The 24,196-nt window shown below is 39.9% G+C and overlaps 1 protein-coding gene across 8 annotated transcripts in view; it reads left to right on the forward strand.

Annotated features, from left to right (window-relative positions):
- The window catches only part of LOC124167063 (trithorax group protein osa-like), a 57,181-nt gene that overhangs the window by 3,893 nt on the left and 29,092 nt on the right, over nucleotides 1–24,196 (forward strand). For 7 of the 8 annotated variants that reach the window (XM_046544844.1, XM_046544849.1, XM_046544841.1 and 4 more), the window contains exons 3-7: nucleotides 5,003–5,680; nucleotides 7,874–8,278; nucleotides 13,876–15,162; nucleotides 18,437–18,529; nucleotides 19,562–21,967. In XM_046544844.1, the coding sequence (XP_046400800.1) occupies nucleotides 5,003–5,680; nucleotides 7,874–8,278; nucleotides 13,876–15,162; nucleotides 18,437–18,529; nucleotides 19,562–21,967 (4,869 nt within the window). The remainder of the gene's footprint in view (nucleotides 1–5,002; nucleotides 5,681–7,873; nucleotides 8,279–13,875; nucleotides 15,163–18,436; nucleotides 18,530–19,561; nucleotides 21,968–24,196) is intronic. The other variant, XM_046544843.1, reaches the window with a different exon arrangement.

Consider the following 24,196-nt stretch of genomic DNA (forward strand, 5'->3'; position numbering starts at 1 on the left):
TGTCGCCTTCTCTAAAAACTATTCTTAGTGGTGGGGTGTAGGAAGCTGAGGCCCTGGCTCCTGAATGTTTCTGGATAACCTCTGCCTCATAGTTGTATCTTACGTGCAGTCATTTTGTCCTGGGATGATTTTCATTATGTGTTCTGAGTCAGAACAAATTTCACATTAGTCTTATGTTGTCATGTATGCTCTTCAAGAAATTAGACCACCTCTGTGAATGTGTGTTGTTCTAAGGGCGTGCACATGAAATAGGGTGACATAGAAACCAATTCATTTGTTCACTTTACATCCAGAAATTAAAATTGGAGAATATTCATTTTCACCTAGGTACTGCACTTTCTCTCAGTAGGCAACAAAATTATGGCTATGGAAATTCATTGTTCCCTTAGATTTTTCGTAAATTGTGGATAATTTGGGAAATAAAATTAAGGATATGAATTTAAAATTATATTTATCAGTTATCTTGTTGCCTTGAAAACACAAATTTCAGGGATAAATTCAAGGCAACAAAATATCCCATGAAATGCATGCATCATGCTCTTTAATTTATTCTTATGGGTCCTGAACTGCGCTGCTTTCTGATGTATCTCCGTTAACATTATTCATGAGTGAAGCCATCCTCAAATGTTAAAGTCAGTTGTTAAAATACATTTTCAAGGTGAATTTTTCGCACAATTTGTGCATTGCGGGTGACTCCCGTAAAGTTATCGCCATGGCAAGTCCCAGTATACTTAAATAAGTCTACCTTGTTAGTTCTACCATTCATGAAGCTAGAGAAGTTCCCTGGTGCTGTGATATAGGGTGTACAGTGCCCTGGGAGACTAGCCAGGGTGTCCAGTAGCATGGAAAATCTGGAGTACTGACAGAATTAATAGTCTACGGGAAAAACTCGGGAAATGTTGCAAGTTTGCCATAAAAATCCATTTTTGACACACTACCTTTTGAAAACTAGTTCAATTCATTTCATTTTCTGCAAAGTATCCAAAGCATACTTGATATTCTTTACTTATTCACAGCTTATATTTGAAAGATTTAAACGTGTGAATTGAAGCAGAACTGTTTGTGTTCTGGGCTTCAGTGCTAGGTCATTTCTATCTAGGCTATTTCATTGTCTTGTTGAGAACATTTAGGCTTGATATACATATAATGGAGGAAGTAGTGAGGAGTCTCCTCCATGAGATTATGATCAAAATAATGTATGTGCTGTTTTTTTCTGATATGTTTTCGTGTGAGGATGAAGTTATATAGATTATGTTGAATGTTAATTGAAACTCATAATTTGGGTAACTTGCATGTATAGTTAAGAGTTTATCATCTAATGATGTTATGCAAGGCATTAGCTTGACAACTTAAAAGCTTTTCAAAGCAAGAGAGAAACATATCCATACTTCATAGGAGTCTTAACACATTCTGTGTTATTAAACGTGGGGAGGGAAAGATGGGAAGATTTGAAAAAGGTTGACAGTCTTCCCGTGAATTGTCAGAAAAATTCAGGTTCTGGGTTTTGAATGGTTAATGGTGCTAATGGCCAGGCATGAAGAGGAGCCAGTTATTGAACAGTTATCCCAGTTTTAGGCCTGATGTACCTAATTGTTATATCCTTTATTAATCTGTCATCATGTCCTCTATTCATCTGTCAAACGGACATCAATTTGACTTTTAAGAAGTATCTAGTTTATATCACGTTTAAATACTCCCAAAATAAATCACTTTTATATTGGGGAAATATATTAGTGTCAGTTTTGCATCAGCAATATCATCCAATTTAAAAATGATGTTGGGCCAATAAACAGGGAAGAAAAATTTTGTCATGAAATTTTAACCGTGGATAGCTTCTAACAGTATGAATCACCAATGATGTTTAGGTTGAAAATGCATCATTTATAAACTACAAATCCACGCATTCCTATTGGCCGCCAGTTTGCCCTATTGCCATATACTCTGGACTACTCTTGACTTGCCTGACAGAGATCTCAATGTATCCTACGCATGCAGCAACAGGGCAAACTGGTGGCCAATCAGAGTGTTTGGCTCAAAGTTTCTATAGTTTAAAAATGGTGCGTTTTCGACCTAAACTTCATTAGAAATTTTGGTTTTTACTGTCATGAGCTATCCAGAGTTTATTTTCATGACACAATTTTTCTCCAACTATAACTGACTTCCGATGCTGCTAGGGCAAGGTCTGCTCTATAATTTGCTTATTTATAGCCTTGATATGGAGATATAACGTCAGGGTTGTGAAGGGAGTGCATATTTTTGGGATGTAATGGTAATGTCAGGTTTTGAATGGTTGATGGTGCTAATGGCCAGTTAACAGCATGGAAAGTAGCCAGGGTTGGATGTAATCTTTTGAGCCTGTGAGGAAGTAAGTTGGTTTACAATGAGCAATGCCTGTGTCAAATACTTAAATACAAATGTGGAATGAGGTGTGATTGGGTTTCATTTCTAAGATCAAACAAACATTTTTCCTCTTAAGGTCTGTTCCATACTACATTTACACCTTCCCTCATTCCCAATGCCAACAACATCCCCTCTTCCTAAGTTTTATTTTAAAATATTTAATTTGTGCTTAGTATATATATTGGCTTGTCAATGGAAAGCTGATTGGTAAAATTTATTAGTGTTGCAGTTATTGATCAATGCTTGTGATTGTCTTATGTTAACAATTGTTAATGTAAGCAATCTTCTGCATCTTTATTTATTAAGTGATTATTCTTGTGTCTTTTCATTTGGATTGTACTATGAATTAAACTTCTGGCAGGTATCTAAAAAATAATCCTGTAATAGCTCTGGGGATTTTTTTATCTGGTTCAGTTATGTTGCTCATGGAAATTCGGCATATATTGATCGATAGCTGAGAAATACATTTTTTAATTTGAAAACAAGGTGGAATGAAAGACCTTCAGACTAGTGATCTATGTTAGATCCTATGATGCGTAAGGGTTGTCTCTGTAGAATAGGTTGGTGCTGTTGAGCCAATAATTTTTATTACTTCTTGCCAGGACCATGGCAGGAAACAATGTGAAATCAATAAGCTTACATCCTGTTCATATATGTTATTATTTGTACCTCCCACTTTTGAAGTAATCCATTATCTGATGAAAAGTGATGAAAATTAATTTTTTTCATTCTATGTAAGCCATTTCCAAATTTTTGCCATTTCTGAACTCATTTTGGTATCAATTCTTATTCATCAGTTGAAAAAATATGTTGTATTTCATATGTGTGGTATCTTTAACTATGTTATTCTCTCAGGCCACATAAAAATATAGAAAGAATCATAATCTGCTGGTAGTATTGATGAATCTCATATAAAATTATACATTATCTAGTGTTCAGTTTCAGAACAATGCTCAACTGAATTTCTGGATAGGAGTGGATTATCCTTAAAAAAAAATTCTTTCTCAAATATGTTTTGTATTGAATCTTTGTCTGGGACCTCAAATTCATGGATTGATAGGTTTTTTCTCGTGTATTTTTAGCCGCTAGTTACAAATGTCCTTAGTGTATCCTATGTAACCTTCAAGTATTTAGAAAATCAAGTTTTCATCTTTTGAAGAACGCACTTGACATAGAATTCAAGCTGAGTCATCTTTTTTTTCTCCAGTGTTGCATCTGTGCTTCCTTTTGCTTTTAGATTGAGAAATCATTTTGAAAAGTTTGAATGGTGTAAGGTGTGACTTAGTGGACTGCTGTATAGATGAAATGAATTTAAGTCAGTACGTTTCACAGAACTTCTGATCCTATGGAACTCGGATCCTATGGAAAAACTTATATAGTGTATCCTTGATAATGGAACCCAGTTCGGTGTTAAATTAATGACGTGGTAATATGTCTTATAATTTTCCATGAAGTAATATATATTGCTGAGCAATATTTTGATTTTATTTTCATTGTCAACGTTCATTTTTCTCTTCGAAAGTTACTGATACTAAGTGAGCAGTATTAAAATCTGTGGAAAGTGTTAAGTTGAAATTGTTTCAGCTTTGGTTATGGTAAATGCTAACCCTGTATTAATTATAAAATGAATCAATAATTATGGAGTTCTGTAGTTGGTCAATTAAGTATATTCATTGTTATTTGCCAACATTTTTCATAAAAATGTTTTATTTTAGCAAATAATTATAGTTACTAGCAATTTTTTTTCTTCGTCATAGCTTTAAATTGTGAACGTGTAATAACATCATGAGCCTGAAAGAATTTTTGTGCATTTAATAACTGAATCAGTTGTGAAAAATTCTCTGAGGCAAAATATACTCTTTTATCTAACTTCAACATTGGCTATGAACTTAGATTAGTTGACCAAAACTCAGTAAAAATTCATTATTGTAATGGAATATAAATGCCAAGTATACAGTGAGTTATGGGTAACTTAAAAATGTTTTATCTGTGAACAAAGAATTTGGGCATTAATCATCTGTTCAATTGCACCTCTAAGATGGGTATATGGTAGGGTTAGAGGGTCTTGAATAGTGGCTGGGGTGAGGGAGGGGTGCCCCATTGAACTGGGTCCCTAATCTGAGGGACAAAATTACCCAGACAACTCACCTCCAAAAAAGAGCTCTGTATAGAGAGGTTTAAAATATTCCTTTGCTACTTGTAGCACGAAAACATTGTCATATTGTAGGCCCCGGCAGGAAAGGGTTAACAATGAACAAGTTCCGCAAAGTTAGCTTGCAAAAAATTAAAGGTATACTTTTTTAAACAAAATAAAATATGTTTTCAGAACTTTTTTTTATCATTTTGCCTCCTCTTTAAAAATTCATGTAATTTACGAAAGAAAAGTGTGAAAAAGCGAGGGGAAATGAATGTTTTAGTCTGGGAAATTTGGGGAAAAGAAAATTAGACCTCGGGAATCTTGTAAGGACACTGATACCATTTGCTGGTAGTAGGTTCACTTGGATTGGTTTGGGCTTGCAGTCTAATGGCTCAATGAATACCCTCTCTATGCCCATGCTTTTATGTGTCATTTTGTGAACATTGCATTGACTTATTTCCACAGGTTCATCCGGAAAATGGTTCCAATGCAGCCACCGTGGATCGATTAGTAGACTCCCTGCCCCAGAGCCTCGTCGAGGCAAGGGGGGGAGTGAGTGGAGGCCTGCCGCCGCCTCCTCCCCCACCCCCACAGCAAGTCGCCATCTCATCAGCCTCCCCACAGCCGGCGCAGACGCCCATCCTCCTGACCGCTTCGCATGTACTTGATGGGCAGCAGGGCCTTACCTTCACGGTCGCACCCCATGGTGTCCACCAGCATCACTTGATGTCATCAGGGGGTGCTGTAGCATCAAGTGGAGGACACACAGCCCCTGCTGGCACACAGTTTGTCGCCTTCCCCTCACCGCTTAGCTTTGCCCCCGCTGGATTCGTGGCCATCGGTGGGGGTGGTCCTGCAGGGGGCGGAACAGGGGGTTCCCCAGCTACGCCTGTGGCTCCATCGTCCCCTTCACCCGTGCAGTCCCCCTATCACCTGCAGACACACTCCCCTCTCGCTCAACATGCATCGTCCCTGCCTCGTTCTTCCCCTGCGCCTCCTCCACTCACCCCATCTCCTTCACCTTCGCCATCTTCCTCTGCCGCCATTTCATCTGTTGCGCAGGCTGTGGGGCCTGCATCTGTATCTGTACCAGTTTCAGCTCCTACAACTCTTCATCATCTACGTCCTAATACTCCTATTCAGGTGAGAAGTTGTGCAGAGATATTATATATCATTTTACTTTAAATAAATGTGAATCGATCCTATTGCTAGTAGTTTCATCCATCTTTATTCCTATCCCTTTGTTCTAAAAATTTTTTAATGGCTTAGTCAGTGGCAGTTTTTTGTCACATCTGATTCCAATTTGGTCTCAGACATCAGTCTCAGTCTCGGTTCCCAGTTTTGGTTCTTTATCAAGTGTTTAATTTCATCAATTAATTTTCTCTGGTAATGATTATAATTTTCATTTTGAGATAATTACATAAACTGCCAAAACTATCTGGTCACAATTAATTGTATCCATTGCATCTCTCTATGTAAACGATGTTATGTGAAGCATACCCTAGAAAAGTTTTCAAATTGGTTTCTGTGCAAATTATTTTGGTACTCATTCTTATTGTCTTCAGTTCTGATTACAGTTCTCTGCTCAAGAAGCAGTAGCACTGAAGTATTGAACCTATCCATCCTTAATTGTGTCAATTGCTTTGAATCCTATTGAACCCATCGTTGGGACATTGTTTTGATTCTGTGGCCAGAAGCTTAAAATCTATGTAGTTTATTTGCTCTCAAGATGTTTGTTAGTTGTGTAAAGAATCGTCTAATTTAATGAGCTAATTTATCATTCCTTCAGCTCCTCTTCTTGGCTGTAATCTTAGATTTGAAGCAAGACAAGGTGAATTTGATACTCAGCTGGTCTTAAAATAATAGCTATTCTTTGCTTAATATTTATTAATAATTTCTTTTCCTCTACCATAATATTTATTAATGATTTTGTGCCCAAGTTCTGCATCACATAGTTGTCAAATGAACCCTCTTGTGATATCAGGTAACATCCTCTTGTAATGGTATTTATGTCTGAATTATCTGCATTACTAATCAGTTTATTGGTGTGATATTGGTTTTTCTATAATCGTGGTTGTGCCAATTTAAACATGGCATAAATTCTTACTACTATGAAACCATATCGTGTAGGTTAGTAGTATTCACTTTGTTGATTAACTTTTCATGTCAAAAAAATGTATGCGTATATAAGAATGCTACCTTTAATTTTATTTAATATTCTTCAGTACAAATTTTGAACTTGGTATGGAGAAATTTTGAATAAAATCATAAGGTAGTATTTTAATCGTATCAATTCTTTCAGAATTTCTACTTATACTGTTTTTCATGTGTCTTACATGCTTTTTTTTCAACAAATTTGTTGGTTGTCTGAAGAAAGTGAATATCTTTGTTAGGAAAAATTTAGGGTATTCAATATTGTTGTGATATCCCTGATACTAAAGCCAGCTCAACAAACCAATTATGAATAATGAATTATTATTGTGAACCATTAAAATAATCATTTTATTCCATGGAATGAAGTACTGTTCGTAGCCAGAGAAAATAACCAGGTCCTCCTGTATAGAAATCCAGCACTATCTGAGAGTCAAGGATTTGTGATGTCATCGCGTAAAATAAAATCAGAGAGGAAAACATAGGGGTCAGTTTTCATCTAAGTAAGATAACAATTTCTAATGTGTTATTTTCTGATACTCATGATTGTTTGTGATCTCTCAATATAAGATATGTAGTAAGAAAAATAAATAAGTAAAATGTAGTGTGGAAGTCAATTCAGTCTCTCCAACATGATGTAGTGAATTAGTCTGCCGACCAAGTATCCCTTTATTTTCTTAGGTTGAAATTTTTGCATAAATATGTCCTTCCACCAGTAATTTCTTGTTCATTAAATCCTGAACTCACAACTCTTCAAAGGAATTTTATAGTTGGATGGAAAAGATAAGAAACTTTGAAAATAATTCTTATTTTAGCTTATCTCTCGTGAGTTAAAACTAAAATGAACACAAAAGTTACCACCCTTCTTTTATGTTATGTTATTGATGTTGTCAGAGTGCTGGTTATTTATGATTATTTTTAAGTGGTAAGTGTTGCATGTGGAAATGGGCGATTCCACTTAACATATATGGAGAGGTTAGAGAAGTTAACATCGTCTCAGGTTTGTGAAGCTACATGTTTTTGGTGGAAAACATGTTTTTGACTTTTTCTGACTGAAATTTTTCAGAAAAAGTCAGCAAATTAGTGTCAGTCAGATAACATGGAAAGACACCATCAACTCCATCGAAACCTCAAGGCATCAAGGAACATGTTGTTCATATGTCTTTTACTCTGTCCATTCCTCAGGTTCAACTTCCGGCCTCTGCCTTTCCTCTACTGCAAATTCTGCAGCAAAGCGGGGCATCAGGAGGGACAGTGACAGGTACTCCATTCCGAGCGAATGCTGGCGCAGCCCCTCCTCAGCAACACATACACCCCCAGCCTCCCCCACCCCCTCCACCACCTCGACCAAAGCAGCCGCAACTCCTGCCCAAACCCGCTTCGGGTGCCCCACCACCCTCCGTCTCCAATCCCTCAATAGTCGTGTCGACCAACTCAACATGTATAGCATCCCCCACTGTGCAGTCTGTTGTATCCACCATGGCATCCTCGGCTCCTGGTGCTGTCGGGCCACATGGTGCTCAGTTGGTGATCGGGCAGAACCAGCACCATCACCATCATTCTCCTGCTGGCACACTAGTCTTAAACCAGGTACGTATTCCTTCAATGATTTTAGGTATAGCAATATACTACAGGGTTCATGCGATTAAAGAAATTAAAATTGGGAGTGGGAGTAATGGAAATGTTAGGTATATTATATTATTGTCGGGGAAAAACCCCAGAGGTGCAGCAAAAAGATGAAAATCATCATTCCACCAGCAAAGTTGCTTCATTCGAGGGGCAAGGTGGGCACTTTGTTTCTATCATGCCTGGGCAGCAAGGGCAGTGGCGCAGCGAGGTGGGGTTTTGGGGGTTAAAACCCCCCCAGAGCTCAGGGAAATATTTAAATTTAATCCATTTTACTTAATAGGATTGATGTTACTAATATAATAGTGTAAGGATTAATAAAATGTCCCCCAGAAAGCCGTAAAACTCACCATTTTGAACCGTTTATTTTAAAATTCCACAATTTATTAATCTTGCACCTACCGCTTATCCTGGTGGGTATTCCATACCACCACACACCCCAGTATTGGTTGCACCTAAACCCCCCCCCAGCCTTAATTCCTGGCTGCGCCCCTGAGCAAGGGTTAGTGCTGACTTAAGGTTTGAAATATGTCACATACAAGGAGGGCCGTATCCAGGATAGGGACAAGTGGGGGGCTATTTGGGGACCTGGGGGGTAACTTCCCAGCATTAATGGGGGTCTGAACATAATTACCATTTTATTTAGTGTAAATTGTATACCCAAAGGAGAGGCTATAGCCCTAGCCTTTCTGTGGTTTCGCCACTGAATGCAAACATGTGGCTCCACTTGATTTTATTTCATGGTATACTTGGATCCTTTTTTTGATAATTAATAATATGTAATAAATTTATTAACCTTCAATTTTGATAAAATCCTTATGCATACAACTGCTTTGCCTGTGATACAAAGTCAGGGAAGTATTAAAAAATGTGATTGAAAATCAGGGATAAGTATGGGAAATGAAAAATGGAAAGTTTTTATGAATCCTGTAGGACCCCCTGAACAAAGAAAGTGGACACTAATTGCTGAAGAATAATAGTCTCCCTGAACCCGGGCATGTTTGTCCATGAATCATTCAACATTATTTCTGGTATGTAACTAAAGACTCTCCTTATAAAAAAAGTGCAGTGGAACCTCAATCTATTGTTTTTCAGGGGGATGGATGAAAAAATCGATGAATGCGGGAAAACGATCAATGCTGGAATGTTTGACCAGGTTGCCTATGTCCCAGGAAACGCTGTATTTTTGCAAATTATGATATATATTAATGGATTCAAACAAGATTTTAGCTGATTACAAGAATATTATTACTTTATCGAAAAACTTACGTTATATTGTTGATTCGACTTATGTCTCTTTCAAATATTCTAAAGGAACACGCCACCTTGCTAAAAAATGTTTGCACTCCACTCGGCATTTTCACTGCTATTATGGATTTCTGTGTGATTTAAAAATTCTTATCCTTCAAATGCCATTTCAAGTACATGTATTTATAAGAGCAGTGTGCATGTTATGCCTAAAACAGCCTCTTTCGCCGATGCAGTGATTGGTTGTGAGATGGATCAAAAAGGCCAAAAATAGTTTATCCCATCTATATACAGCCCTTGTGGTGACTGACTCACTCATGGATACAAATTCCCGACCACTTCTAGAAGTGCTGGAGAGCTGAAATTTGGCACGCGTGCGGGGAACCCGAAATGATGCGGAGGAAAAATCCGAAAACCGGAAGTTTCCACCACGTGTCGACGCTAGGACGACAAAATGGCCGAAATCGGGCTTTTTCCGGGGACCGTCTTTCGGTTTTTATTTTACTGCGCGCGAACTGTGCGTTCTACACAGATCGTTTTTGTACATTTAGAAAGCCAATGAATGCTTCCATGTACGTCTGTATTTTTTTAAGTTAATTGTTAATTTAACCTTCGCAAAAATGGCGTCCAAAAAATGATTTTTCGGAAACATCTTCATACTTTCCGCTGCCATCGACCTAATTTTGAGTGTTGCACAACGAAAATGATTATTATATATCCTTACATGATTGATCATTTAACCTAGGAACAATTTCTTTTTGTCACCATTGGTTGCCGAGAAAAAAATTAAATGATGCTGAGAATCGCCAAAAAGTACAATTTCCAAAAGAATAACACAAGATTTCGTCCAGTTTAACACGACCGATTTCGTTTAGACTTAGTATATTCATAAAAGTATGCATTTTGTTTTAAGAAATGTAAACATTTTTGCAATTTTGCTATCGATAAACCAGAAAAAAATTAAAAATGGCGGACACTTCCCATTTTTTCCCTGGAGTCCGTTTACTATTTATCGAGGCGCAGGCGAGGGGGACCTTCAGTAACCCTCGGGCGGCGAAGCCGCCCCGATGTTCAAGCGGCGCAGCCGCTGTGGGCTCCTCCCACCCCTGGGCGGCGAAGCCGCCCCTAAAACGGTATAACGGTGAAACAGTTCGGAAATGCCCTCGCCCTCTGGGCGGCTACGCCGACCCCAAACGAGGAACGGCGAAGCCGTTCCGAGTAGTTAAGCGGGTTAGCTCCGGAGGGGTACACTAAACCCCTGGGCGGCGAAGCCGCCTCTGAACGAGGAACGGCGAAGCCGTTCCGAGGAATGAGTGGCGCGCCTCTCTACCCCCGGCCGGCGAAGCCGGCCCATACCCGAGGTGAGATTATTCGAACTAAAATTTTTCGAACGACCACAAATGTAGACGACGAAGCCGGAACCGGGGTTTTTAAGGGGCGTAGCCCCTTAACGAGCGCGCGGAGCGTGCGAGTTATTTGATATGTTCCTTTTTAACAATTAAATTTTTAATATATTGAGGCAATGTGTAAAGCGTTAACAAAGTTGCATTAATCGTCAGCGGCACGCCCTTCATCCCACTTCCTCGGCTTCATCCCACTTTTATATTCACCAGGTATGTCACTCTACCCCCACCCCTGCCATCATGTGCTAGCGGACTACCATAGGCGCTCGGCAATATTTACGCACTTCTAGCCCGTTTTCCTTTCTTCGTCTTCAATTATTTTCAGTCTTTCTTTTAAAGTTCTCACTTGTTTCTCACTTGGAAGGGGCATTGGCCGAAGACGAATAAAAATAAAACTAATAAAAATGAAACCGGACTTTATTGAACCCACATGGAAAACACTCACTGGTTTTAAGTCAACTCACCCTGTAAAGTACGGAACCACTCGTATGAGGTGAAGTTCGGCACTAATGCTATCGCGTACGGTGTAAGTAGAGCTTACTGCAGAGGGTGAAGCATGACCATATAACTGCACCATGAAATTTTTTGTTCTAAAGATAAGGCAACTTACCCATTCTTTTCTAATGAGCGTAGCGCCAGATGAGCAGATGAATTCGGATTGCTAGTAGGAAGAAACAAAATATCCAGAGAAGACATCACTTCGTTAGCAACTCTGACAAGTGAGACTTGTAGCATAGCTCGTAAATTGTAACTTGATGCCCTGTTTTCGAAAAAAATGCCGCATAAACTGCCGTGAAGCTCACAATCAGCTGCGAGGATATTGAGATTTGCCAGAAATCACCATCGTATTATTCCAACTATTTCCTTGCTTAAAATGCTTAAATAACATTAGAAATACGTCGTGTTTGGTGTCATTCTTTTATGAATTGCGTGCACATTACTAATGTTTCAATCTAATAAAAGTATAATACCATTGCCGAAAGTCATTGTTAGACACCTTTTGGGCTAATAGATGATTCATAGGCTGAAAAAATTCAGTGGGCGAGAATCTGAGAGGCGTGAAACACGATTCTATTGTTCTCATGTAACTTGATATTTTCTTTCGAAGCTAAGGTCTTCTTATTACGATCCCTGCATGATCTGGGTCCTTTTTTTTTGTTTCGGAGAAGAGGAAAGCTTCAGAGGGGGGGAGGCGAGTTCTGAATGGAGGGGGATAGTGGATCTTGGGAAATGCACTAATGTAACTATCCCATGGCCTTCAGCTTCTCCCTATAGTATTTCAATCTCCTGGGGAAGATTCAAACTATGTGTCTGTCATTATCAGTCACAAATAACACGTTGTAAACACTTCGTCTCATTCTCGTCAAATGATGGATGCGGGAAAATTATACGACAGGACCATGATCTTCAAAGGATCAATGCAGGAAAACGATATTTCGGGGGACAATGGATGGGGAAAAAAATTACATTGTCTTTATGGAACTTAATTTGGGACCAGGAACGGCAAACGATGAATGCGGGAAAATGATCAATCCGGGCACGATAGATCAGGGTTCCACTGTATTGAGAAATCAGGTTCATTCCATTTCAGAATCAATCTTGTATGTTTCAAGCATACCATATACTATCCAGGTTCCATAACTCCCATACCAAGTTGACCCACATTTTTTCAGCAGGTTTGAAATATATCATATACTAGAGCGTTTCTATGCGTCACTGACTGACCGTTACACCCAGTTTTTGTTCATATATTTCCCCTTTGACTCAATACAAATCAATGTAGGAACTTTCTTGAGGATTCCTCCAAAAATAAGTTAGTGAAAGCATACACTGGCTTTGGTACAACCCTGTGACCCCTGTAGAACCGGAGATTTTAAACTTCAAAGTCGTCGTCACTGACTGACAAAAATGAAACTCCGTTTTTGACATCGTCACGTTTCTTATGATTGCTCTGAAATTATTCATGATAAAGAAAATCCACGAAATACGTAAATTAGTTCTAGGTGTTGTCCAAACGTATGCAAAATCGTGACTTTGTGTAAGTAATGGTTTCCTCTCTTTGGTCATAAAAATGGAGTGTCACTGACTGACGGGAATTGTCACTGACTGACACATGTGATTTGACGCTTGTTAACTTTTCTTTTTCATGGAATGAGCATTGCAAAATATATATATTGAACCCAGAAATTCGTATAAAAGAAACATAAGAGTGGTATAGCCAGGAGGTTTGCCCAGGGGGTACGTCCAGGGGGTCCGGACACCCCCCTGCTTTCCCCCCCCCCCCCTGAAATGGTGTAAATATTTGAAATATTTACACCATTTCAGGACTTTGAACGGTCCATTTATCTCAAATTGAATTTTTGAACCCTGGTATGACAGTTACGTAGAAACGCTCACTAGTAGGTATACCACCCAAATAGACATCATACAAGCACAAAAGCCAAGTGATTGTATGAGGTTGACAACTGGCTGTGGCTTCATGGAAGTCCATTCTCCCTTGGTTCGCCATATCACTAGAACAGTTGAGTGCACCTCAGAAAACATATTTATAAAAAAAGGTATATCCTTGTGACCTTGCTTTGGTACCTTCCATATGAATTCACTTCAGTACTGAAAAATTCAATACTAATTCTCACCCTTCAATTCAATTATTAATTTTTAGCACTTTTCAATCAACGTGGCTTTGATTTTAGCTGGTGTATTTCTTTTCAGTGTCCTATTTCATCATTTCACCATCTTACAATTATGGATTTTTACTTTCATGTATAACCTCTTCATAGCTTTCAACAAATACTCTGTTTTTCTAAGAATTGTCTCCTTCCATTCATTCAGGTTAAATATTTTATCAAACAAACAGAAAAGTAGCTGCACATTTTTCGTTGGTGGTTTATTTCTCAATTTCCCTTGCAGATGATACCTGGTCTCTCACAGTCTCCTGTCATAATTCAGCAACCAGGGGGTGGTGTTCAGTTCATTTTACGTCAGCAACAGCAGCAGCAGCAGATAGTCAGTGGGCCCACCGCTGCAAGCGCTGCTGGGGGAGTGCTGGCTAACCCGGGTGTAGTGGGGGGGGCAAAGGGGGTAAGTGGTGGGCTGGTGCTAGCCGGGGCGCAGGGGCAGGTCCTCATACACCACCCGCAGCACCAGCAGTTGCAGCAACAAACACAGGGGAGAGCCCTGGGGGGCACGGCAGGGGCGGGAATGGCGGTGCAGACGGGTGCGGCAACGACGGCGGGGGGCCAGGTGGTGCGGTTTATCACTACCACTCAGGGACCCATGCAGCTGCAGCAGATCCAGACACCCTCGGGTCCTACGCTCATAGCTGTGCCCCCCGGCCAGACTCTCAGCTTCCAGCAGATACGGGGCGCGACCACAGGGGCAGGCAGCGTAGTCCCTGGCACCATGCTGCAGGGACATGCCCAGATCATCCAGGGTGCCACAGTCGCTGCGCCAACTGCACAGACCCTCCAGGGTCACATCCTACACCCCCAGCCACAGCAACCCCAACCCCTGGTGCACAGCGGATTGGCCAACCAGGTGAGGGCCTCCGGACCCACTGGTGCGATGCTTCCTAACCACAGTGCTGTTAATGTGATGGATTCTGTTGGGATGGTGCAACGGACGCGAGCCATGGCTCCCAACATTAATCCCATATCGGTGATATCCCCACCTCCATCTCTCCCCTTTCCTCCTCCACAAACTAGGAAGAAGCCTAAAAAGAAAAAGAAGAGAAAGGGATCTCGTGATGACGAGGAGGATGGGGAGGGTTCGACAGGAGGGGAAGTGGACGAGAGTGGGGAGGAAATTTGTGGTAGTGGGGGCGGCACAGTACCTATGAAAACTCTCAACCTGGCAGACATTATGAAGTCTGCAGGGATAGGTGACGACGAAGACCTCGGTCCTTTTGAAAGCAGTGGAGTGGATGCAGGGGATGATGGGTCTCTAGTCCAGGCCCCTCCAACGGTGGCCACGTCTCAAAGTAGTACACAACAGAACAGTGGGGGGTCGGGGAGTGTTCCTCAAGATATTTGTACGAGTAGTGGCCTCCAGCATCAAACACTTATTACTTCAGAAGCTATCAACTCGCATCCTGGGCTTAGCACAGGGACCAATCATCAACAGACTCCTTCAGTGCATCCTAGTGCTCAACAATCACCTTTGCTTACTCATCTGCAAGGTCCTGTAGCAGTGCAGCAGGTATTGTATTAGGGATTATATTTTTTTGTACATAGCAAGTGAAGGAGGTTGCACCAAGATACAATATTCAATACATCTCGTAGAAATAAAGATTAGGTCCATCCTGGAACTCTTATTTTTGAGTTAGCTTATGAATGCTGCAATTGAAGTTAAAATTAGGTAGTTATCTACTTGAAAATGGTGCAACAGTTGGTTCATAACTGGCAATGGTAATACATCAAAAATTTAAAGAATGAGTTATTCTCACAATTTTGATTTACCACCTCTCCGAATGTTTTCTGTGATGGCAGAAATATTTTAAAAGACTTGCTACCATTATGTCCTTGAATCCTAGTTGTGTGCAAGCTTTTTGTCACAACAAACAGGAAGAAATATTGATATTAAAATGTGATATGTTGCTATAAAGTTGTTTAAGCGATACACTCATTCTGAAAAATGTGTTGAAATACCATTTCTGACCATCCAATTAAATTATATTTATCTTGAAGAATTCTGTATGGCATTATTGGAATCAAAATGAACTAGCTATAATTATGTGTACTTCTTTTTAGAAAGATATGAAAAGTCAATGAGATGCTAGTCTTTGGTGACAAAATATTTCAATTGATAGTAAATTTAGTAGTGATGGGTCGGTTCGATTCCTCGATTCTTCGATTCCTCGATTCTCGGCCAAGAACCGGAATCGAAAACGAGTACTTGCCAAGGCGAAAAATCGATTCCGATTCCAGCAGTACTTCAAACAACAAAATATACGACCGCATTTCCAACAGTCATTTGAATTTTCGCGCCACGTAATCGTAATAACAAAACACATATCTTCTTGGGATGTGCGAGTACTCGAAAATACAAGTCGATCGAGTAGTTGGTACTCGACTCGAGCGTTTCGAGTAGCATTACGGATGTCGAGTCGAGTAGTTAAGGCTACAGAGCTTTCGAGGCTAGTAGGGCCAGCAATCTGCCGACAGGAAGCGCTATCATGAAACTCGTGTATTAATGCAGTTTTTAAAGCCGATAAGTCATTCTAATGCCTTGGCCTGGTAGTTTCAGTCTGCCGAATACACTATTGTTGTTGTCGATGTAGGCGCCGAATACCTTTACGCCAGCCGCGGCGGCCGATCGTCTTCCTAGTTCCTACCCCGCGCTAACTGGTCCGAAATCGGAAAAAGCTTGAATAAAGTCCAAAATGACCTTTTTGGGGATAAAGACTGGAAACTCAGCGTAAATACTCATAAATCATCAGCAAATATTGATTTATATGCCATTTTACATAATTGCGAACCTTTAGTGAGATACAGAGGCCCAAACATGACCAATTTTTCAATGCCACACGAGATATCGTTTTTCCTCAAAATCCTTTGAATTTGTCCAAGTGGTTTTCCGTTGATATGAGTTTTGTGGAATAAAAAACGCAATATCCCTTTGATCTGGTGCTTTGCCTATACTTTCAATGACTTTTGAAGATTTTGGCTCTCATCTGTCTGGTTTTACAACGCAAAATGGCCGACCCGTTTTTCACGTGGAATTTGACATTAAGTAGACATTATCTTTCGTTTACGAAAAATATAACTCGGAAAATTTGAACCACAATATAAAGTAGAGATTTTTAAAGAGTACTAAGTAGAAATCTTGAAAAAAAGTTTGCGACGAAGGAAATAAGAACGATTTTTCAATCGCGCGTCAAGGCTGACCTACACGCCGCGGATCTCTGAGGCTCGGTAACTGGGGCCGATTTTTAAGTTTTTTAAAACATTAGTCCTGCAAATCGTCATTTAAAGCATGGATAATCGTCTTCATTGACTTAAAACAATAAACTGAGGATGTTAAAAAGGATTATGTATAGATCGACTAGACCATTTAGCGCATTACTCGAGTGAAAATACTAAGGATTGGATATTTTTCGGAACCATCCCGCGCGTAAGAAATATGCCTCGGGTATTGAAGTAAAGTGAAGAGATTAAGTCAGCATGCTTAAGAGAGAGAAAAATGAACTGTTTCCGTGAAAGGCAACAAGCGATACCCTTTTTCCCTTTCCACCCTCGCCGAGGAGAGTCGCACGGTAGGGGGAGTTTTCACCCCACAAGGCTCTTTTAGCCTTTTTTATTACTGCGTCCGTCCGATGTAATATTCATTTGCAGCGTTTAGTTTCTTTCTTGAACTTAAAAAAGCAAGAGATTTTAAGGTTGATTGAATGACGTGAGAAGTATAGCATTTTTTTTGGCTCTACAAAACTAAAGTTTAGTTCTATAGTTGTTCGCTTCGTCCACTTGAATTCCATTAAGATTCAAGATCCAACAAATCGTTGATATAATTTTTAATAAAAATTCCAAAGTCTCCAAAATCTTGCAATTTTGGTGGGAAAGTACTTGCCCAATAACACACCTGTGTAGGAAAAGGCAATTTTCTGCAGGAATTAATACTGTAACATGGAGAAGTCAAAACTTGCAAAAGATTTGGCTGAGCATGTAGAATAATTGGATTTTCTGCTTGAGAATTTGAAAGGGCCAAATATTACATGATTCATATACGTAGTATGTAATCTTTATTACAGCTATGAAAATTCCTGTACTCAGGGCTCTCCCTTGTAGTTTGGATATATATATATATATATGTTGTCGACATATATGAGTGCCAATATTCTAAAGTAATACCTATCATGTAACACCACTTTTCAGGCATGTTCTGTTTTGAAATTTAGCTATTATATTTTAATTACATAGCAATGATATGAAAGATTCTTTTGTCAACTGACTCTTTCACAGAGTAATATTTAAAAAAGTAGTTTTCTTGTTGCCTGGAATTAATTGATATTTTTCTTGGAGCCTATGGCATCAGAATCGATGGAATCGGTATCGGTAGAATCGGAATCGAAATGTCGGAATCGGGATCGGAATCGATAAAATTTTGGAATCGACCCATCACTAAAATTTAGTTTAGGTTTCTTGTTAACTTTCCATCCAGGATTGTTATATCCTCTCTTAGATACTGATATTTTCAATTTTTAACATTGATGTCATTATTAAGTTGTAAAATATTGTGTGTTGAAGCACATTTTAACTGATCCAGTTTAAAGTCATTACTCGTTATTAAACTACCATTGGTGTATTGTAATTGCCCTCAGAATAATATTATGGCTTGATTTATGGGTTAAATTTCTGAATTTATTGTTGGCATCACAAATGAGAAGCTAAACTACCAGAATGGTAGACCTGAAATTATTATTGTTTTTAAGTGACTCATATGTTATTATTAAATGTAATAATTCTATTTTTACTAGGGTCAAGGTCAAGTACGCTTTGCTTTAAGCGAAGATGGTCGTGTGGTACTGCAAAGAGATTGTTCTGCTGCCATGCAGGTAAGGAGATTTAAGGTAAATTAACTTTTTATGACATAGCTCTTCATAAAATTACGTTTATATAAATTAATGTTTTTCATCTCAGGCATTGCAGACACTATAATTATCCATACTACTCAAATGGTTTTATTTTATTCATGGTCTTGTTCTCCTTTTTAATGTCAATTTATTTAGCAGTAGTATAAGGCTCAATTGAGTTATTACTGTTATTTATTTACAAGACCATAACAAGCAGATTTCAAAGTCTCCCTCTTAATGGGTAGAAGATAAAATCTAAGAAATAACTCATCCCCCTTTGAAATACAGTGAAACCTCGATTTTACATCCCCCCATTTTACGTTTTCCCTGATTTTGCACACTTTTTATGAGGTCCCAAACAATGCCGCCTTTAAACAATGACACTCTATTTTACAATTTCCTCAATTTTGCACTTTTTGTAAGTGGTCCATTCAAAAGTGTAAAATAGAGGTTTCACTGTAGTCTCCTCCAACTAAACACTCCAAAAATGTTCTATTCATGTAGAGAGCAGAATTTATTCTTGTAGAACTACTCAAATGTATTCTAAAAGGTTATGCATTTATTCTCCTTAGGTATGAGTAAAATTATAGTTGAAGTCTATCTTATAATTACTTTGTTATTATTTTTCTTTATAAAAATTAAAGTCAACCACGGTAATAGTTCTGTTGTCCTAAGATCAAAATACATCTTTAGTATTGGCTGAAAAAATCTAGATGCATAAAATGAAATTCAGCAGGTGAAATGATTTAAAATCTGAAATCTTGCAAATTCCAAAAATCATCCTTGGCAATCTTTGCACATCTCACCCATAATTGGCCTGTATTAAAAGGTGCCCATTATATGCCTATGTCACCATTATTTTTGCACTAAGCCAATAATTTATTTTTCTTATCCAGTAGAAGTAAACATTGAATTATCTGCAATGATTTGAATGGATTAAATTATTTAACTTAAATACATCAATCTAAATAAATTGTAGGAATCTCTTATACTTCATATTTCTATTAGAATTGTATTATCATCTTTCAGCCTCTTTCCCCACCAACGCAGCCCTCAATTGTTAGCAGTGGTGCTCCTATTCAGTCATCCCAGTCTCACACCATCCTTCTCCATCATCAGCAGTCGGTTGCCACACCCAGAGCACATTTAACGCCTCCAGTACCTCAGCCTGTCTCGCAGCTGCTTTCAACGTCAGCGAACACGCCTTCAGGGAACATAATGGGCGGGGGAGTTGGTAGTGGTTCTGGTTCAGGAGGATCTCCCTCTACTGGATCGCCAGCACCCAATAACCATGTGGTGCTCTCACAACTTCTTTCGCATAATGGCTGCGGTACAAATATCACGGGTGATACGGCTTTACCCACGTTACCAGTTGGCACCCAACTCGGAGGGGGAACACCTGCCAATCCGAACTTGAGGAATCACCCAAATTGTGGCCATCAGCCTTCTCCGCAACTATCTCTTCAAGAGAACCAGTTGCACAGTCCCATACAGTTGCCTTCGTCCCCTCAATTCCAGAAAGCCATTCCTCAGTCTTTACAACAGCCTGTGCAGCAGATCCACCAACCTCCCCCCCCATCTCCAGCAGCGGTGTCTCAGCACCAGCAGCCTTCCCCTCTTCCTCAGCACTCACAGCAGCCTTCTCCACTGCCTCACCATCAACAACCCTCTCCAATTTCTCAGCACCAGCAAGCATCCCCGGCACCAATGCATCAGCAGCCCTCTCCAGCACCCCCTCCTCACCACCAACAACCTTCGCCTGCTCATCACCAGCAACCTTCTCCGGCACCTTGTCATCACCAGCAACCGTCTCCAGTGCCCCATCATCAGCAACCGTCCCCAGCATCTATTCATCACCAGCAACCATCTCCTGCACCACTTCCTCATCTCCAGCAACCTTCTCCGGCCCCTATCCATCACCAACAGCCTTCCCCAGTGCCTATCCATCACCAACAGCCTTCCCCAGCGTCTATCCATCACCAACAGCCTTCCCCAGCTCCTATTCACCACCAACAGCCTTCCCCAGCGCCTGTTCACCACCAACAACCTTCCCCAGCCTCTATCCATCATCAGCAGCCTTCCCCAGCCCCTATCCATCATCAGCAACCTTCCCCAGCCCCTATTCTTCACCAACAACCTTCCCCGGCCCCCCCTCTCATCCAGCAAGTGTCCCCAGCCCCTCCCCGTCACCAACAGCCATCTCCAGCACCCTTGCATCAACAGCAGCCATCCCCTGTTCCAATGCACCATCACCAGCAGCAGACATCTCCTGCCCCAATGCACCATCAGCAGCCGTCTCCACTCCCAATGCACCATCACCATCAACAACAGACCTCCTCCGCCCCCATTCACCATCTGCCACCTGTGCAAGAGCAGCCACCCATCCCCCAGGCATCACAACAGCAGAGTCAACCCGCCAGCCCACCTCCTCCACCCCTGTCCCCCGATAATAATAACCATCAGTCCAACAACACCGTTACCATTGGTGGATTAGTGCTGACGCAACAACAGCAGGCACTGCTCCACCAGATCAAAATGAGCGACCTCGTGGCTGCTGGTGCGGCTAGTGGCTTGGGTGCCAAGTCGTTGACTGAGGCACTCATCCAAGCTCTCTCAGCTGTTGCGTCGAACATTAGCCTCGGCGGCTCTCCCACATCCTCCAGCTCTGATGCTAATGCTCAGCAGAAGGGCAATGCCAAATTCAATAAAGGAGGAAAGTCGCCACCTGGCCCTCCGACTTCCACTCAGCTCTTGCTCCAACAGCTGGGTGCGGCAGTGGCGGCAGCTGCGCGCAAAGTCATACCTGCTGGAGCGGTCATGGAACCTGGTTTGTCGCAGGACATCCGGAGGCCAAGTCCACCTGTGGCAAGGAAGAGGCGGAAAAAAGCTGAGATAACCCCTCCAACTATGCTGAACAGTCCAAGGCATCAAGGCTGTGGCTCTTTACATAATGATGTGGCTCGTGCTGCAGCAAGGTTGTGTCATCCTCCTAATCTTCCTAGGACTACCACGCCTCTTGGTGCTCAGTCTACTTCTGTGAATAGTTTTCCTGGCCCAATTCCCTCCGCAATGACTGAGTCGAGACTCTCTTCGCCTATCGTTCCCGCTCCTCCTTTAATTACAGATACTCAAACATCACATTCAAACACTTGTGATCCTGTTTCTTCCACCTCTCAAGAATCTAGACTCAGCCAAATTACTGTTCCAGTGTGTCAACAGTCACCTCCCCACTTAGTACCCATATCTTCAAGTGCTACGTTGTCTCCGTCCACAACAAGCTTACCTACCACTACTACGTCAAGTACACAAGTTGACTCTAAAGTGCTACCTGTTACATCTTCATCATCGTCATCACCTAGTGGTATGGTTGTTGGAGGACAATCTGGAATAATCCAAAGGGTTCAGACTATACAATTAACTGCTCAAAAACAGCAGGTAAGATTTTTACTTAAAAATAAATTTCTTGTATTAGCAACAAGTTAAACAAAAATTCTCTCAGCTATCTCCAGGTGAGCCTTGATTTGTATCTAGTGAAAAATGACCACTGGTAAAACTTCTTTTACTTAACAACCAAGAAATGTTGGCCATCATCTAACATGTGGTGGTTAAAGTAGTGTCCTGTCTTCTTCATAGACTTTTCTGAGTACTTACTTGTTCATGAATAAGTGATGGATAAAATTGATGAATGAAATTAAAGGGAAACGTAATTCTCATCAGCAACAACCATGCTGAACGAACTTTAGTGAGCCATGTTTCCACTGGCTGTAAGGTGTACTTGAAAAATTAATTGTTTTTTTATGCTCCTATCCTAAGAAATGACAAAAACTGCATGCATTTGCATGAATTTGAATTTAGCCTCACCCATTTTTGGTGTTCTTGAAACTGGAAGAATTTTTAGGAATAAATTCATTTTAATACTTTCTTCCATACCGATGTTACAAAAATTAATCACTAACCTTTGGTGCTATTTTGGGGCAATAAGAGTGATTGCCAGGATTTTTAATGTTCTTACCCACTCTGAGGGCAAGGGTAATGGTGTTTTTGGATGACATTCATATATCTTGTTTTGTCAAGGTACAAAAAATTTATTATTTAAGGCTTGTTAAGGTCATTTGTATAAACTGAAGAAAAATTGGTGTTGTGAATTATTGACTATTCTTGTGGATAGTCAGTAATTCAAAACACCAATTAAACAAGTGAGATTAATTCTCTCACCAACTTTGTCTTCAGTTTTTGCCTCAGATCATTACATTGTTTTGTCAACCGTATCTTAAAATTATTGTAAAAAAATTGTTCCATACCAATTAAGCCAATGTAAAAATGGATGAACCAATAGCAGTATGGTGTACTACGTGGCATATTAGCACTTGCAGTGCGGATGATGTATTATGAGGTATTGTATTTCTCCGAATATGGTCCCCCTCTGAATATAGTCCCCCCCTTTACTTTTACCATGGGCATTTTTGGAAAAAAGGGGGGCTATATTCAGACATATACGGTATGCGTGCTGCAGTCGGTGATCTATCTAGATGTTGAGACAATTTATGAGGAAAGAAGATAACCCATTCAATTCACCGTAAGAGCATTAATTATGATTAATTTTGGCTATATTAAATGGGTTAATCTGTTTATCAAGGGGCTTATGCTGGCATTTAATTTTCTGTTACTGTCAAGAAGGAATTATTATTACCACATTGGAAATAGAAGAATAAAACTTTGCAAGGTTCACTTGTATATTTGAATGGGTATGACCCATGTTTCATAACGTAGTTACATCTTCAGGTGACACTGAACTCTGAACTGAATCTACGTTACGAAACCCGGGTCATGCCCATTGAAATATACAAGGGAACCGTACAAAGTTTTATTCTTTTATTTCCAATATGGAGAGGTTTCACAGTGTCTAGCCTTAAGTTATCAGTTATATTACTACCACGTTTTAGTATACTCACTCTATTGTTTGTCCTTCCGGGAAAAATCTTGCAACTAAAATATCAACCACTTCCTGATTAACTAGAGCACTGAAATTTCCAGGAGAGCTCAGAACTGGATGACAATGCAATTTTCTTACACTTATACCACGATTAAAAGAGTACCTCGAGTAATATTCAGAAATAAAAATGAAAGATCCAATCCAAGACTTAAGTCCAATGGAGGCGCTGCAATCACAGTAGGTACAAAAAATTACCTGTTTGTAAAGCATAAAGTACCTGTGTATTTTTTCTGCTGTTTATCTTCAACAGAAGCCTGCGATTTAACATTCATTTTATGACCTGCTCTGAAAATCGTACATTTCAGTCAATTTCAGGACATCAGAACAAGGCTGGTTGGCAAGATGAACAGTTTAATTAGAACATTTTATCAGATTAGCCATTTCAAGCCAATATGTTTAAATTAATTTTAATGTAACGAATGCAGTGCACGATGATTTATTAAAAGTAATATCCATTACAAAACTCGTGATAGTTCTTGATGAAACTGCTTCAATTAGCTCTTAATTTCTCTTGTCGATGAAAAATAATAGAAATTATAAAATGTACTTCTAATTTTCCAGTCTGATAAATGATGAAAGTGAATAGATATTATCCATTTTTAAAGGTAAATAGAAACAATTGTTCCTGTTCTTGATGCAAAAAAGAAATTGAATGGAAGTAAATAGAGTAA

Source organism: Ischnura elegans, chromosome 10, assembly GCF_921293095.1.
Source record: "Ischnura elegans chromosome 10, ioIscEleg1.1, whole genome shotgun sequence".
NCBI classification, from domain to species: domain Eukaryota; kingdom Metazoa; phylum Arthropoda; class Insecta; order Odonata; family Coenagrionidae; genus Ischnura; species Ischnura elegans.